Genomic DNA, 17561 nt, shown 5'->3' with positions numbered 1-17561 from the left:
GTTCCTTGGCTCTTCCTCATTATAGACCCGTTTCCCTACAGAAGCAGCTCCTGATAGTCAGAGACCCTCTGGAACCTCAGGGGGCTGCTACTGGAAAGAGGAATCCTTGGAAATCAGGAACATCTCCTTGCATGAGCAAAAGCAACTTCTGCTTGCACTTGGGCATCCTTGGTTCCAAGCCCAAGTGTTTCCTTTGCACTTTCTTTAGTTAGCTGAAAATACTTTAGTCATGTAGTGCATGACTTAGTAGATAGATGCATTGTCCTCTGGAGTTAACTAGCATGCAACACTAAAAACAGACCTTAAATTTTGTGCTAGTTTGCTTCCAGTTTTGGTAGTTGCAAAACAAATGGAATGCCTGCATTAATGTTTAGTCATAGCCTGTCACAGAATCTTATAATGATAATGTGCCATGATTTTATATGGATATGTCAATTAAAAGGTCACTAAGTAAGAAATCATGTGAAAACTGCAAGCAGTAAGCTGCAGCTTTCAAGACTGCTTTTTAAAATAAATGTTCTATAGCAGTAGGGGGTTTTTAGAAGATAATGAATGGATACAGTGCAATTTTCTTATCATATGTGCTCTGCTGACTAGTTCACAGACTCACTTGGCAGAACCTCTACACATGATAGAAGGCTAGGCGTTACTTCTTCACTTACCGGTATGTGATGTTAGGTGCAGATACGCAGTTCAGGGGCTTGTGCACAAGAATCATACACCTTGCTGCCCAGTTTTGAGGGATTGCTGGATCACAAATGATTTTATATACCTAGCAAGGTGGGGCAAAAGGAGAGGTGTATCTACAGCATTGTGCATAGAGAATCCTGGGCAAGATAAATGTAGGACCCAGCCCTAATTTTCTAACATTACATGGTGGTACTTTTGGCTTCATTAAGGTCAATGGGAGTAAGTTAAGAATTTCAGTAAAATAGATATTTCACTCATGAACTTTGTATCCAGTTAATTAAAATCAATGGGAATATAGGATATATAAATTTGTGCTGGATCACACCCATAATTTGAAACAGTGTAGTGCTGCATTTACAAAAAGTATGAATTAAACAGAAGACAGAAAAATTGAGTCAACACCGACAGATTTAAGGAGCAATTTGCAGGAAGAACATGGAAAAAGAATATTTAATGAAGTTTGGAAACTAAACAAATGTATGCTTTCCACATCCAAGGCCATAGTATAGAAATTCTGGCTTTTCTCTTTCCAAAATGTATAATTTTACATCACTGTTACAGGGATTAAACTACATGCAAGATAAATGCATTAAATGCTTCTACTAGAATCCTTCCTTTCTCTGTCTCTCCCTTTAAAATGTGTACAAGCCAGACTACATGGAGTTTTTTTCCATTACAGTCTAACCTCAATAAATATTCTAAACAAGTGCACATATTTTGTAGTTCCAGCAGTTACTTATTTTGTTCTGTTTCCTTGTATCAGTCCTGCCAAAGTTACATGTCTCCTAAGACGCTGTTTTCACCAGTACCCCTCCTGTGGGCTTGAATGGATCAGTGGGATTGGGTAAAGATGCCTTTGGACATTGCTTTTTCCGTGGTTGAAATAGGTGTGCCAGGCCAAATTTTTGTGTTTGCCTTCTGAAACTAGTCCCAAAATCTCTCTGCTTGCATAAAATGCATTGTGATCCTAATGTGATAGTCACCCCCCTGAAGCTGCTCTAGCTTACCTTTGAACAAGATGCATCTTCTGTGTCCCCATCTTTACCAGCACAGTATATTGTACAAGAATCCTGGTCTTACTCCATTCCTTAAAAAGCTTACCAAATTCTAGTAATAAAGTAGTTCCTGTATATATATTTTATTAATGGTGACTCATCACTTATTGAACTGTGTATAAGAGTCAGTATGAGTTAGAAATAATTTTACTGGGTAATAAAAAAATAGGCAGGGAACTATATACAGTGGTGCCTCGCAAGACGAAATTAATTCGTTCCGCAAGTCTCTTCGTCTTGCGAGTTTTTCGTCTTGCGATGCACGGTTTCCCATAGGAATGCATTGAAAATCAATTAATGCGTTCCTAGGGAAACCGCCTTCAGACCAGGTCCGGGGACAGTCTGTCCCCGGACCTCTTCTGAAGGCTGGGGGGGGGGCAAGGGCTTTTCTTCCCACCCCCAGCATTTTAAAAAACCCCGGGACAGCGGAGGACTTCTCCGCTGTCCGGGCGATCTTAAAATGCTGGCGGGCGGCATTTTAAAATCGCCCCGGGACAGCGGAGGACTTCTCCGCTGTCCGGGGCGATTTAAAAGCCCCTGGGAAGGCAGGCAGGGGGGACAAAGACTTTCGCCCCCCGCCAGCCTTCAGAAGAGGTCCTGGACCTCTTCTGAAGGCGGGCGGGGGGCGAAAGTCTTTGCTCCCCCCCCCTGCCTTCAAAAGCCCTCCGGGACAGGCAGGCAGGGGGGAGCAAAGACTTTCGCCCCCCGCCCGCCTTCAGAAGGTGTTCCCTCCCCCCCCCGCCCGGCTTCGGAGCACCGTTCCGAAGCCGGGCGGCGGCGGCAGGTGTTCCCTCCCCCCGCCCGGCTTCGGAGCACCGTTCCGAAGCCGGGCGGCGGGGGGAGGTCTTCCCTCCCCACCGCCCGGCTTCGGAGCACCGTTCCGAAGCCGGGCGGCGGGGGCAGGTCTTCCCTCCCCCCCGCCCGGCTTCGGAGCACCGTTCCGAAGCCGGGCGGCGGGGGCAGGTCTTCCCTCCCCCCCCCGCCTGGCTTCGGAGGAGCCTTCCGAAGCCCGGCGGCGGCGGGAGGAGGTGTCCCCGCCCAGCCGCCAGGCTTCGGAGGAGGTCCGAGGACAGTGGGGAAGACGCGCTGCGCTTCCCCGCTGTCCCTGAGATTTCCCTATGGGCTGTCGTCTTGCGAAGCAAGCCCATAGGGAAATTCGTTTTGCGAAGCGCCTCCAAAACGGAAAACCCTTTCGTCTAGTGGGTTTTCCATCTTGCGAGGCGTTCGTCTTGCGGGGTACCACTGTACACATATCCCGTAAAAGAGGCAAGTAAATACCAGTTTCCTATTTTTCAAAATTCTGTTGACATTAATCCCCTCATTTGATTTGGCTATTCTTTAACATATAAGGCACTTATCTGCCACCATTCAACATTCAAAACTCACATACTTCAGATTTCATTGGCAGATAAAATAACCCATTCAAATATAATTTGCAGCAGTAACACAAGGAAAAAATGATAGATCATTAATTTATTTTTAACAAAATTAAGTCTATTTCCTATGTTTCTCTTTTATGGTAGGCAATTACAATATCAATGTAAATACAGTATAGAGCTGTATTTAAATTTAACACAGACCCATATCTATTTATATGGTAGTAAACTGCTGCAGCAGAGAAGGATGAATGTCTGTAATACTATGCAACCACAGCATAGAACTGTCATTTCCATATATGAATTATATATCTTGATTTTGACCTCAGCTGTCACGAATGCAAGGCCAGAGTAAGTGCCAGAGTGTAAGGTCCCTCCTGGGACTGACCCAAACACTCACCTTTCCCAGGTGGCCTCAAGGCCACTGCAGAAGGGGCCACAGCTGCGGCAGGAGATGGTAGCCCCCATCTGGCTGAAGGTGACTGAGCTGAGCAGCGCTTCCCCAGATCCAGGGGCCACAATCCAGACACCAGGCTCCTGCCCTTCCCCACCATGAGATGCCTGGACTTCAGGCACTGAGGAACCAGGATGAGCCGCAACCTCATTGGCAAGCAGCTGGGTCTCTCCATGGTGGATGATATCAGACTCATGGAGCTGCAGGAACTGCAGCATAGGCAGTAGTGCCTGCCAGTCAGTGAGCAGCTGGGAAGTGGTTGGTGCAAGGCTGGGGGTGGTTGGGCATCATGTATTTGGATGTCCCCAAAAAAGGGATGTCCTGGACAGTTGATGGATATGTGCCATGGACCCGCTAGAGCACCGATTGGGAGCCACTAGTATAGACTATGGTTTGCTTTTGATTCTCATTGGATGGATGGCTCATTTGAGTCAGTGTTGCACTGCCTGCTTACTCGGCTGTGCTTTGCTTGCTTGCTTGCTTGCTCTTTTCCAGGAAGAAATAGCAATGAGGTGCACTGCTAGGGAGTTCTGCATTTAAAGGAGACAGAGCTGAGCAGCTGCACTAATAAGTAAACATTTGGCATATACACTCATCCGCAAGATTTTTATTGTATGCCAAGGAACTGACCATTAGGCAGAGAAATTGCTTGGCATGAAGAACTGACAGATTATGAGCCCATTCCTGCTCTGCTAAAACACTCACCGCGACGCCAAAAAACACATTAGGAAATCACGTGATACAGTCTTCCCTGGACTATACAACTTCAGAATACGGGGGGAGGGGGCAGCATGCACATGAAAGTGAGCACTCATCAGGCAGAAGGGTTCCTGCTTTTCCTTCTCCTTCCTAGTGCACTATTGTTCTACACACAGGACATTATTTACATTGGGGAGATGGATATATGTGGGGTTGCTCTTAGCTGAAATAGTTTGGACCCAGTCCATTTATTTTCACAAGAATTATTTGAATCACTTTTCTAAAATCAGGAGCCAAATGCTAGGAAAGCAGTGTGCCTCTATGAATCATAACTTACGACAAATGATTAAATCATAAATGTTTTAGGGCCAACAAAAATAATCCTGCAGGGTAATAAAAGCTGGGTAGCACAAATACACCCACAACAACTATTATCTTCTTTTAAAACAGTAATGAGAAGCATTTTTGTTTTTTCTCATTGTTTTAAGCATAAAACACAAGGCTGTATTACTTAGAATGGTGCCCCTTCTTTGTACAGATTTAGTGCATAGATTGGAGTGTCAAGAGGGCATCTTTGAATGCATTATTACAGGCAACACTGCGGTACAATGGAGCAGCACATCTGGCTGTTAACCAGAGAGTTGGTGGTTTGAGCCCACCCAAGGATGGCTGTGGGCAGGATTCCTGCATTGCAGTTGGTTGGACTAGATGACCCTCAGGACCCCTTCCAACTCTATCATTCTGTGGCTTAAGCAAAACATAGGAGGGTAGATGGACTTTGGGGTATGTGTCTTTTAATTTCGTGACTGCTGTCACCATCTGCAGTGATCATGGAGCCCAAGAAAGTAAAATCTCTCACTGCCTCCATTTCTTCCCCTTCTATTTGCCAGGAGGTGGCCATGATCTTCGTTTTTTTGATGTTGAGCTTCAGACCATATTTTGAGCTCTCCTCTTTCACCCTCATTAAAAGGTTCTTTAATTCCTCCTCACTTTCTGCCATCAAGGTTGTGTCATCTGCATATCTGAGGTTGTTGATATTTCTTCCGGCGATCTTAATTCCGGCTTGGGATTCATCCAGTCCAGCCTTTCGCATGATGAATTCTGCATTCATTTAAGTTTAAACCCTTTCTATTACTTTCTATTACTGACTATATTTGCAAATCACCTTGCCACTAAGAGAGGGACAGAAATGATGTCCAATAAGAATACTGAGAACACAAATCCCACAGGACTTCAAAAGCTACGGCTCTAGGCTTGGATGGGCTAAAGAGGCACATGGTACCTAACAATTCTGACATAGCAGTGCAGATCTACCACATCCCATGGTTACAGACCTCTGAGACTGACCATCACATCCACTTACTTACCAGCTAGAAGAGACTCATTCAGCCAGTATTCACTAGTGAGTTGCTGAGTTAAAGTTAAGCTTTTCTATTGTGCTTGGTTAGGACTAGCAAATCCTTAGCCTCAAAAGGCATTCCGAGGCACTTTCGCTTTTCATCCTGTCTTTTGCACGTTGCTCAGATTGGGGCATCTTGAGGTTCTAGTAAAAAAACAAAATAGACCCAACAAGCCTGGAGTCTCCCTGATGTACATAACACAACTGTGGCCTCAAGGAAGATCAGAGGCTATGGTGGTAACACAGCCTTCATCTAGGCACACAAGGGCATGTGATTTTCTTACAAATCAAAAATAGAATAGCTGCCTTTCTTGCTTCCTGCTTCCCCCACTTCCCTTTTTCAGGGAAATCATAATTAGACAGCGCCTCTCTGTTGGTACTTGTTCCTGACCAGCGGTGCCTACTTGAATAAAATATATTGGAGGGGGGGCAGGTAAACCCCACCCCACATAATCAATCATGGATTTATTTTAGGGGGCAGGTTTTATGTTGGGCGGAAGGCAGAAACGAGTTATCTGTGATGCAGTTGGTTAAGTATTTTTATTTATTTACTTGATGGGGGGTGCAGCTACGCCCATGTAATCAATCACAAGACACACACACACCCTGTTTGAATGGCAATGCCCATCAACTTTGGGGTGGGGCTGGCTCCCTGCAATCTTTTATGCGGCGAAGGGACCTCAGCCCCCAGATGTTGGTGCCTAGGTTCCTGAGGGGATTTCTTGCACCGGAATCAATTATATATGTGTGTGTGCCTATACAGAGTACTGGTTTTTTGTTTTGGTTTTTTGCGTGTGCGTCTGTGTGTGAAGAGAAAGAACTGGCTGAGGCGGCTTCCTAGCTAGCCTGTGACTGGCGGGAAGGAAGGACGACGCTCGCGGGGCGGGGGGAGGCGGCTGAGGGGAGGAGCGGCCGCCGCCGCCGCCTCACGCCGCTCCGCCCGGAGAGGGCGGCACAACGGGCGGCCGGGCGGCCAGGCGGGAACAGGGGGGAAGAAAGCCCTGGGACCGCGCAGGCGTCGCCTCCGTCGCCGCCTCCGCCGGCGGGGATGTGCGTCGAGGGCCCCGGGCTCCCCCGACGGACCACCGAGCAGCTGAAGAGGCCGAGCGCTGAGCGGGCGGGAGAATGGGGTGCGGGAAGATGGCGGCGCCGGCAGGGCCGGCGGCTTCGTCGAGCATCTCGCTGTCCCGCAGCAGCAGCAGCAGCCGCTCTCGAGCGGGAGGCGTGAGGAGAAGCTGCCAGTGGCTCATTTACTGGGTGCCGGTTCTCTTCATCGGGAGCATCGTCGCCTGGTCCTACTACGCGTACGTCGGCCAGCTATGCTTGAGTGAGTCCCTGGAGGGGTGGGTGAGAGAGGAATGGACGGAGATAATATATTTATTCAATATATGTGGCGACTCGCGGGGCGCGGGGGAGAAGAGAGTTTCTCCAGAGGCACCTCTAGCCAAAGCTCGCCTAACAAATGGGGCGCGGGCGCGGTTTGGATATTGGCTCCCACTCTTCTCCCGGCGAGCCTATTAGCCTTGTCTTCTTCTTCGGCCTCAAGCCTTAAGCTGCGTCGGGGGCAGCACGAGGGGCACCTTTTTATTTTATCCCTCCTGCTTGCCTTACGCCCTCCTCCGTCCCTCGATAATAACGCGCGCTTCAGAATTTGAACTTGACTCCTTAGGGGCGTGCTGGGGTTTTTTGTGTGTGTGTTTTTAAACTGTTGTTTGTTGAGGTAAAACACTATTAACACGGGTTGCGCTTTCAATAGACCCGCATGTGCTTGTGTATGTGTGTGTAAACACGCGTGCACACGCGCACACGTTCACTCAGAGAGAGAGAGAGAGAGACTGTGTCGCGCGCACGCTCAGCATAAACAATCTATTGCCCCAGAGCCGACTCTCCTAAGGCAAACCGGCCGCTGACACTCAGCTGATAGGAATACCTTCCACAAGAGGAGGAAGTGGGCACTGCGGGTTGGGAAACATCCTCGTTTGTGGCCGACAGGGAGTTGGACTCTTGTTTTCACCTAATAATTTCTCCCCCAAAAAACTTTTTCCCCCTTATCTTTTTCTTTCCTTCTTTCTTTCTTTTTGAACACTTAAAATCAAGAATAGTGGTTTGGTGCTGCTCTTAATCATGATAGAAAGGCGAGCATCCTGATAGGGCTTTTTCCTGCATGGTGTGTCTAATCTGTGTACATGATTGCAGTTCCAGACTGATTTATGTGGTGCTCTGGATTATGTAATGCAGAGTAACACCACTGTGATCTTGCATATGTAGGTCTGGAATGTTTTCATGGTGAACAAAACATCCTGCTTTTTGCCCTGCCTTGGGAGTGGTGACAGCAGCAGCTAATCCGCTGCTGCTCCTACCGCAGGTTGTTGTTTACATGCTTAGCATTGCCTGGGCTGAGCCAAGTAGGATCTTTCTCTTCACAATCCCATGTGTTAAGAAGGATAGACTTGGGGGGGGGGCACATGTACACACACTCACACTCAGAGTGCCTTGGGTTCTCTAAGGATAGGCATACAGTTAACTTGTGATGTTTAGCAGGCATCTAAGGGCCAAATGGTTGGGACCCTTCTGTGTCTGATTTTATAATTGTGGGTATTTTTGTTTAATGTGTATATTTACTCTAGCCCAGCACACATTGCTTATTAGAAATGAGCAGATACAAAATATAACCTACTTGGCAGGCACTGTATAGAGAATAGTAAATCTTCCTTCATCTCCTACCCCAACATTATATTTTTATGGTTCTAGTGTTAAAAAGAGATTTAGGGATTAATTGCAGTGTGATTTTTAGTAGTCTTGGCTTTTTCCTTAATCTGCTAAGAATAAAAAGGAAGGTCTCTTGAGAGACACTCTGCCTTTTGTAAATGGTGCCTCCTGGGTTAATTAAATGCTAGCATGTGCTAAGCTAGGTCCCAGTCATGCACTAAAAAAATCTTGTGCATGCTGGTTTACTATTGTGGTGGTGATGCTTATCTGCAAGATAGTAAACAACTAACAGCAGTGTACCTCCCACACAGAGTACAACTACAATATGAATTTCTGGGAATTAAAACTGTACACCATTGCCATCTTCTCTATATGCTTTATTTTCTCCACACACACACACACACAAATGTGCTTTGAGGATTTGGATCAAAATATGACAGTTTAATTCTGTTTTCTGCTATTGTGAATAATTTTGTGCTAGAGATAAAAATGCTCTTTATACAAGGCTATAATTGTACATCTATAACATGAAATAAAATGTCTTCCATGTTTCAGTTTCAGAACTGTAAAATAATGTTTAGTGTGCTAAAGGCTAGCTGCTGTTATTTAGTAGATTTTTTGTTGATCTTTGGCAGTTGTAGTAACTTTCTTTCTTAAACATACAGCAAATGCTTTAAAAGCTGACATCCCATGTTTAAGACTGCCTACATAGGTAGTGACCAACATTTTAAAGAAGTGTTCTACAAATAAAGTCTAAGGTAGATAGCATCACTGTTTTGGTGCATATCATACTAGTACAGTAGTCTTCAGCTTCTCAAACCTGGGGCCCATTCAGGATGCAGTTGTCAGTTTTAGTACATATGCCAATTTTTCCTTTTCTCTTTCATTCTTCCTCTGTCTTCTACTTTTTCTCTCCTCCCCCAATCTTTTCCCTCCTCTGAACAATGTAAAGAAATGAACAAGAAAAGGGTAGAGTTGCATGACCTAGTTTTGAGACACAGCCTGACCCAATGCATCTTTCGTTTATTGATGTGATTTCCCCCCTCCATTTGCATAACAGGCAGCAGTGCACTATGGGAGAGAACAACAGATTGTTTGTCTTTAACACCTGATATTCAGTGGTATACTGCCTTTGAACATGGAGGTTCCATTGGGCCAGTGGTGACCATACACTTAAATCTAACAAATAACAGGAAAATCTTTTAGTGTCCCTTATCATATGGATTCAGTTTTTTAAAAAGCTTCCAGCATATAATGTGTGAGACAGTCCTGCTTTCAAAAGTACCAGACTGTATTCTGTTCTTGGACACAGCAGGATTGCCATGGCTTGGAAGACAGGGGTTGCTACAAACATAAGCACACCCCACTTGCTCTGACTCTTCTGCAAGGCTCCTTGTCAGGCAGTGAGTGCAAAAGAGATGCTCTTTCTTTACCTTTGTGGAATATTTAGTGAGAATGAGGAAGCTCAATAGCTGCTAGAAACAATTATTGACTCCCAAACCCAGTGATAGGTTGTAGAATCCTGATGAATGGTTAATAACCATTGATAGGCTTCCCCCCTGTGATAATTGGATATTTCTCGTAAAAAAAAATGGTTAGTTATAAACATTTTTGTCTTCAAAATCTAGACTTTGTTTAAAGGCACAAATTAGCTGAAGGAATGCACTTTTAAGTCCTTTTTGTTTCAGTGGGAAAGTTAGTGTGTGCATAACGTTAGCAGGAATGTATCCATAGTGGTTATAAATAAAGCGATTGGACTAGGAATATTAGATTTCAATATGAAATTTAATACTTCCTCACCTATTAGCTTTCGCCCTAAACATTGTGTCCTTAATCTTTGGGAAAGATAGGACAGATTCTCATGACCATTTGGACAATCATTGCCTTATCAGAGATTACTGTACACATTGATGGCTTGTCATCAAATCATAATCACATACAGGATCAGATGTTTAGCATACCATTTTGATTTTTGATGTTGTGCGCATCAAAAATTTTAAGATTTTGTATCTCCCCCAGCCCTAAATACTTTCTGTATCTTTAACTGGGTGCCCCAAGAAGTTACCAAGCATTTATTTACTTACTTCATTTATATCCTACCATTCCTTCAAGGAACTCAGGGTGGTAGACATGCTCCACACACACATTTTATCCTAACCCTGTTGGTTGGATTATAGTGACTGACCCAAAGGTACCCAGTGAGCTTAATGACTGATTGGGTATTTGAATTTCCCTAGTCCAACCTTCTAAACGGAGCCAGCAAACTGGCACCCGCTGGTGCCATGGCACCCATGATCGCCTTCAGCGGCGTCCCTGGGCAGGGGCTGCAGACTCTGCTTTCATTTTTTTTAAAAAGCCCCTATAGTAAGAAAGTTGTGAAGCAAAATGCACAGGTACCCTTTTAAGTGATCTCTGTGAAGTGAGCCAGACTGACTGATCGCACCTGTCAGTGATTTTATCCAATAGGTGAATTCAGAGCTGTGACAGATACCAGGCAGTAGGAATCCATGAGGTCCCAAAGAGCTGTTGTTTTTCCCTCCCCTTGGTCCTTGGAATCTCTGTAGCTTGCCCTTCCTTTTTCCTTAGCAACTAAGATGCATATTTCTTGTGGTGGGTTTGTCTGAGATCAGATAACTCCCAGAAATTATTTTTTGCAAATGCTACAGCACAATACATGTGGGTGGATATTAAATAATTCCCCTTCCCACAAAAGGCAAATGTGAAAACTTTGCAGATAGGCCTAGGATTGTCTCCTGAGCAGGAGCTAAAGATCAAGCACTCATTAAGAATTCACTGTATAGTTTACTTACAGTACGGTGGTGCATATGTTTATTCAGAGGTAAATGTCTTTGTGTTTAATGTGACAGCCTAGGCTTTGGTTGGCATAGGGAAGGACAGGCTTATTGTGCCTTTAACAGCTGTATGATAGGCAGAAATTCAACAGATTAATCCTTTTATAGTATGGAAATTCAATTGTAGAGAAAGTTTTGCCTACGATTTATGGTTTGCCCCCCATGTTTTGTCATACCATGCCCCCTTTGCAGCTATTTTATGACTAGCACCCACAGTACACTCTCAACATTATAATTGTGACCACTGGACCAAAATAGTTGGTGACCCCTGCCCTATATTAACACATTTTTATTTGATTTGATTTATACCATAATATTTCATTGTATTGTTTAATGTTTCTAATTTAACATTATCTACCTTGATCAGTTAATCACATTACAGTATCATCAGAGTACATGGGATTTGTGCTGCCATTCTCAAGTTGATTCCTGGGGTGGGTTTTTTGTTGTTATCTTTAATTTTCTTGACAGATATTCAAGCCACAAAACTAGTGTGCTGTGTTGTTTGTGTCCTTATTCTCTTGTTCCCTGTCTCTGAAATGCCCTGCCTCCTGATACTAGAACATTTCCATCAGTTTTGGTTTTGAAACAATGTTTAAATACATGCTTGTTCTCCCAGTTTCTACTTGTTAATTTTCCTTCATTTCATTTCCTGTTGTGTCATTCTCATATCTCATATATTTTTGTCGATTAGATAAGCCTGCAGACAGTACTGTGCTTCATTTTTATTGTGCATCACTTTGTTTTGTAACTGCTTTAGAAGTTATGGTGTCATTGTTATGGAACCTTGTTCTCCCCCTCCCCTGCCCTTGATGGTTTTCTGAAGGTGGCAATTACCATTCAACCTGCTATTCTTCTGGTGCTGCAATCCTGTAAATACATACCTGAGAGAGAGCCATCTTGTATTCAGTAGGACCTAATTCTGAGTAAGGATTCATAGGATTGTACTGTGAGTTAATATGAACAACATAGAAGTCTAAGCAGTAGTGCACGGAACACTGTGCCGAGTGCCACAGCGCACAGAAATGTCGTTTACCTTCCCACCACAGCAGTACCTATTTATCTACTCGTGCTGGTATGCCTTCGAACTGCTAGGCTGGCAGGAGCTGGGACAAAGCAATGGGAGCTTACCCCATTGTGCGGATTTGAACCTCCGACCTTACGATCAGCAAGTCAAGAGGCTCAATGGTTTAGACTACAAGATGTAGTGCTGGCCACTGGCTTAGAAGGTCTTTTTAAAAAATCAGACATTTATGGAGGATAGATTTGTCTGTAGTTATTAGCTGTGAAGGCTAAATGGAACCTCCATATTCAGAGGCAGCATCTGAAAACCTGGGAGACAGTGGGACAGGGCTATTGCTGTTATACTCTGTGTGGGGGCTTCCAATAGCTTCCAATAAGCATTTGGTTTGTCTGATGGAAACAAAATAATGGAGTAGATGGATATTTGGTCTGATCCAGCAGGATTGTTATTGCATTCTATTCAGCTGTTACCAAAATAGTCTCTACTGCCTCATAGATATATAATTAACACTATATGTGAGTTCAATGTGTTCTTAACTATCAGCACCACATTTAGCACATGCTGAAAGACAAATCGACTGGGATTTTGCAAGTTGTGTATTAGAAATGCCATTAATGCTCAAGTTGCCTTCATCCAAAGCAGTCAAAAACCATACCTTGGTTCTCGAACGGCCTGGTTGACAAACAAATCAGCTCCCGAACACCGAAAACCCGGAAGTAAAGTGTTCCAGTTTTTGAACATTCTTCTGAAGCCAAACGTCTGATGCGGCTTCCGCTTGAGTGCAGGAAGCTCTTATAGCCAGTTGGAAGCCACGCCTTGGTTTTCAAACGGTTTCGGGAGTCGATTGGACTTTTGGAATGGATTAGATTCAAGAACCAAGGTTCCACTCTATGTATTAGATCTCTGTAATTGCTACTGGAGACTTGCCAGTACAGACAATGACTAGTTAATGTGTATCTCAGAATTGCTTATGCACACACAGTGCACACCAGGAAGTGACCGAAAATGTCACAAAAAACATCAAAAAATGGGTGGAACAGGGGCATAACAGGTGGGGTGTGCTTTTATGCACTCTGCTGATGCATGTGGGGGCTGGGAACAGAATCTCCATGTGAAATGGTCATCAGCTGTATTTGCTGTAGCTATAAGGTTAAAGAAACTGTTTTTTTCACCCTCTCTTCTTCTTCACCTTTTCATATTCCAATACTGAAAAAGAGCCATGTAGTACCTCAAATGCTAACAGATTTATTGTAGTAGAAGCATTCAACGAGAAACATATGCTATAATGAATCTGTTAGCATTTAAGGTGTTACAAAATGCTGCTGTTGTATTTGCTGTAATGGATTAGCACAGCCAAACCACCCCCTCTGAATTTTTATCACTCTATCTTAATATTTTTGCAAACCATACTCGTAAGGAGCTGCACTGGAACTGCTTGTGAGGAACTGCCTCTGACACATAATTTGTACTTGCATTGCATGTACCTGCAATGCAGCCACTGATTCTATAACCTTACTTCAAGGGGGAAGACTGTAGGCTTCTGGCCAGGAATGTTGAAATAATTTTAAATAACATAATTTTTTAAAACTATGGTATTCAGTTTTAAAACTGGTGTTCAGCAAAAAGACACATGAATGAAGAATAATTATGACCACTGGGAACAGCAGAGGACTTTTCGTGTTAATCCAGAAGCAGGCGTATAGATAGTATCTTCGAGCCAAACTGGAATTTGTATGCAACTGTGTATGACTCTCCCATGTTTACCCACAATTAAGTTTGGAGAAACAACTAAATGGGAGATTTGTTGACTCTTCTCCTCTACTCCTTCCCACTCCACATTACACCCTACTCCCAGCAACTTCTGCCAGCCTAGCAGTTTGAAAGCATACCAGCGCAAGTAGATAAATAGATACCGCTGCGACAGGAAGGTAAATGGTGTTTGTGTGCTCTGGCATTCTTCACAGTCTTCCGTGCGCCAGAAGCGGTTTAGTCATGCTGACCACATGACCCAGAAATCTGTCTGTGGACAAACTCCAGCTCTCTTGGCCTGAAAAGCGAGATAAGTGCCACACTCCATAGTCTCGTTTGACTGGGCTTAATCATCCAGGGGTCCTTTACCTTTCACTTTACTCCTAGCAGCTTTTATCCCTCACATAAAAATGTCAATCTTTTTTGTGTGTGTGTCCATGAGTACATCTAAAATCTTGAGAAAGTGTCATGAGTGCTGTCACAAAATGAGAACCATAGGAATACCCATTCACAAAATGACTGTCAATGACGACCAATTGCAAAAACACCCATTTCACAGAAGGTAAACTCTCTTCTCCCTCCACATAGGATAAAGAGAATCACACAAACAAACACATACACATGCCTCAAGGAGAAATCACATAGAAACACACTCTACTACTTCCCTTCTTGTTTGGATCATTTTACTTGCACTCCGTCCAGATGCATTGTGTTGGTCACTGCTGTAACAAACAAAAAACTATGTCTTCATACTTTACCTTCTTACTTGCCTGTTTTTGGTCCTTATCCAGAAAAATTCATAGAGGCAGGATATGGTAAAAAGTGATGATCCCTTGGTCATCTCGGTGTTCTTTTTAAGGTGGTGATTGCTTCCTTCCCTCTTATGAAGGGAGAAGAAAAAGGTGGAGAGCTCAGAGGCCTTATGGGCACCCTGGGAGGTCAGCATGGGGCTCAGCTGTATTCATGGGCACCATGTTAGCAATACCACAGCCCCAACAAAATGCCAAATGCATATACAGCCATTTGTCTACTTCTTTTGCTCAAGGAAACTGGTGTTATATATGGCCATGGTGGCTGGGAGCAGTCAGCCCTGTTTGAATTCCATAAGTGAAGTTAGTTGTGGCTTGACTAACTTGTTTCATTGGTTTCAATAGAACTTAATCATAACTATGTAGTATATGGGCTATATCCTGCCTTCCTCTCTGGGCAGTGTATTAGAGATTAAACAGAAACAAACCAGTATGTCTCAAACAGAACAGTGAAAAAGTATGGTGTATTAGACATAACACAAAACAAGGAAAACATTTTAGATGTACTTTATGCAGAAAGTAATGTGATTACAAAAAACAACAACCCACAAATGACAAGGACCTGGAGCTTAAAATTGTAATGGTAATTCCTATAGCACTTCTTAATTTTTTTCCAAGTGGTTTTAATCTATTACATTTTCTCTTTTAACAAGCATGTAAAATAGGCCACTTATTTCCATATGCCCAAAAGGAATATAGGTTAAGAGAAAGTGACTTGCCCAAGACCACACTCAAACCCATGACATTGATGATATTTGAACCAAATATCCTCAGTGTGGGTCTTTCTTTATCCATTAGGCAGACCAGCTCACTAGATAGCTTTGCTTAAAGGAAAAGTTCTTGAAAAAAGATGATGTGACAGTTAGGCAATACACTGAAAGTATTTTAATTGAAATATTTGTCACATAATTTTACTGTGACAAGTATAATTAATATTCAGCAACATCTGGTACTTAGCTATATATAGACATGAAGCATAAGCACTTAGAAGCATCATTGAGTTGAATGAAAAAGTTAAGCACATGTTTAAATATTTCCAGCTGAAATCAGTTGAACCTCAAATGCATGTGCATCCACATACACTGTAAGCATACTCAATTTACTCAGTAGAAGATGTTGAACAAAGGACCTCAAGGTGCCACTCAGTCCTATTTGACTTGTTTGTTTCTTTATTCAGAAGCATTTTTCTCCCACTCTTAGGCCCCAAAGCAACTCACATAATATCAAAAACAAATGACAGTCCCTGCCCACAGGTTTACATTGTAAAACTTTATAAAACATAATGTTTTCTATCAAAAGGGATGGGGAGAGAAGAAGAACAGGTAAATTCAGGTACCAGTTTTGAAGTTACTGAGTTTGGATCCTAACAAACTTGAATGGAAGTAGTTGAAGAAGAGCAGGAGCCAAACAGATCTGGTCTCAGAATTGGGTGGGGTGAGACCTGCTTTCCATCTTTCCCTCTGCTGCTGCCCAATGCAGTGTTTGTATCTCAAAATGCTATAATTAGTAAAACCTAAAATTGAATTACATAAACCAAATTTAATTCTTTTACCACCAATGCAATTTTGATCATGAAGTGTTAAGGCTGTATACCTTTAGAAATAAATGAAATAAAATTGATGCATGGGGGAGAAAACTACCAATAAGTCATGGGTGTATCACTCTATTTCAATATATAATAATTCCGCTTGTAGATAAATTGTTAGTGATCATCCAATTGGTGATCCCATTTTAACCTTATAGCTAACAATAATGGGAAATTTCTGTTTCAACCCCCTAGCTGTGAGAAAAGGGCATCAAGACCCTGGGAGCCAGGAGCCCCTTTCCCTCCACCACCACTCTCAACCCCTTTGGGGGGCATATCTCTGCAGACTAGCACTTTAAGAGTGTTGTCTATCTTAATACTTTCCACTGGCTTAAGAAGTCTTTCCTATCTCAAGTTGAAACTCCTGTATCCTCTTCTACACTAGAACTTATTGAGAAGAGTTGTTGTTGTTTAGTCGTCTAGTCGTGTCCGACTCTTCGTGACCCCATGGACCAGAGCACACCAGGCACTCCTTGTCTTCATTGAGAAGAGTACTTCTTTTAATGCAGTTGTGGCTGTTCACCCACTCAAGGATCTAATGATCTTTTCAAGAGAGAATACCGGCCCCTGAATGTTCCCCCTTTATTTACTTATAAATATTGTAACTGCTAGGATATTATCCTAGGGTGGTTTGGTTGGTTTGTTTTGGAATGGATGTTTAATTGATCACAGCAATTTACAAAGTAAAATATTTATATTAACTAACAAATGTACACAATGTCTCAAGAAGATGGGAATGTCTTGTTTGTGCTCAAATAATGGCAACTAATATTTTTTCACTTTGTTTCTTTCTTTCTGTCTCTCTTGCAGTAACCATGACAAATATTGGAGAAAAAGGTAACTGTTTATTTATTATTACATTTATGTTTTGCTTTTCTTACAGTATCTCAAAAAAAAACAGTTTATATAGAGTTCACTTAGTTTTAGCAAGGTTTTACTACACATTTTGTGGTTTACACTCTGCATTTTAATTCCTATATCTACGCATGTAATTATTTTTATTTAACTTATACCAGGATGAGCAGTTTTGAATTCAGGGCCTGCCAATAGAAGAATTACTGACAGGCCTGGAAAAAATATTTTTCTGTGCAGTAGTAGTAGTTTTAAAAAAGGAAAAAGCAGTATCTGGTAGTCATCTAAAACGGATATAGAATATAAGGCAA

General features: G+C 42.9%; 1 protein-coding gene and 1 long non-coding RNA gene across 3 annotated transcripts in view; one reads left to right on the top strand and one right to left on the bottom strand.

Moving 5' to 3' along the window:
* ZDHHC2 (zDHHC palmitoyltransferase 2) overlaps window positions 1-17561 on the top strand; it is a 70761-nt gene that overhangs the window by 39824 nt on the left and 13376 nt on the right. Inside the window, exons 1-2 of one of the 2 annotated variants that reach the window (XM_081020127.1) lie at window positions 6610-6997; window positions 17209-17235. In XM_081020127.1, coding sequence (XP_080876253.1) covers window positions 6796-6997; window positions 17209-17235 — 229 coding nt within the window. In that variant the 5' untranslated portion in view covers window positions 6610-6795. Of the gene's footprint in view, window positions 1-6609; window positions 6998-17208; window positions 17236-17561 lie in introns of those variants that run through there. The other variant, XM_081020128.1, reaches the window with a different exon arrangement.
* On the bottom strand, window positions 536-5366 carry LOC308484992. Its single transcript, XR_013990275.1, has 2 exons — window positions 2983-5366; window positions 536-1922 (listed from the first exon to the last, which is right to left on the bottom strand). It is a non-coding gene; the product is annotated as an uncharacterized lncRNA (long non-coding RNA).

This window comes from Podarcis pityusensis, assembly GCF_964106645.2.
Source record: "Podarcis pityusensis genome assembly, chromosome: 9".
NCBI lineage: Eukaryota > Metazoa > Chordata > Lepidosauria > Squamata > Lacertidae > Podarcis > Podarcis pityusensis.
Note: the sequence above shows the minus strand (reverse complement) of the source record. Positions and strands in the feature narration are given on the sequence as shown.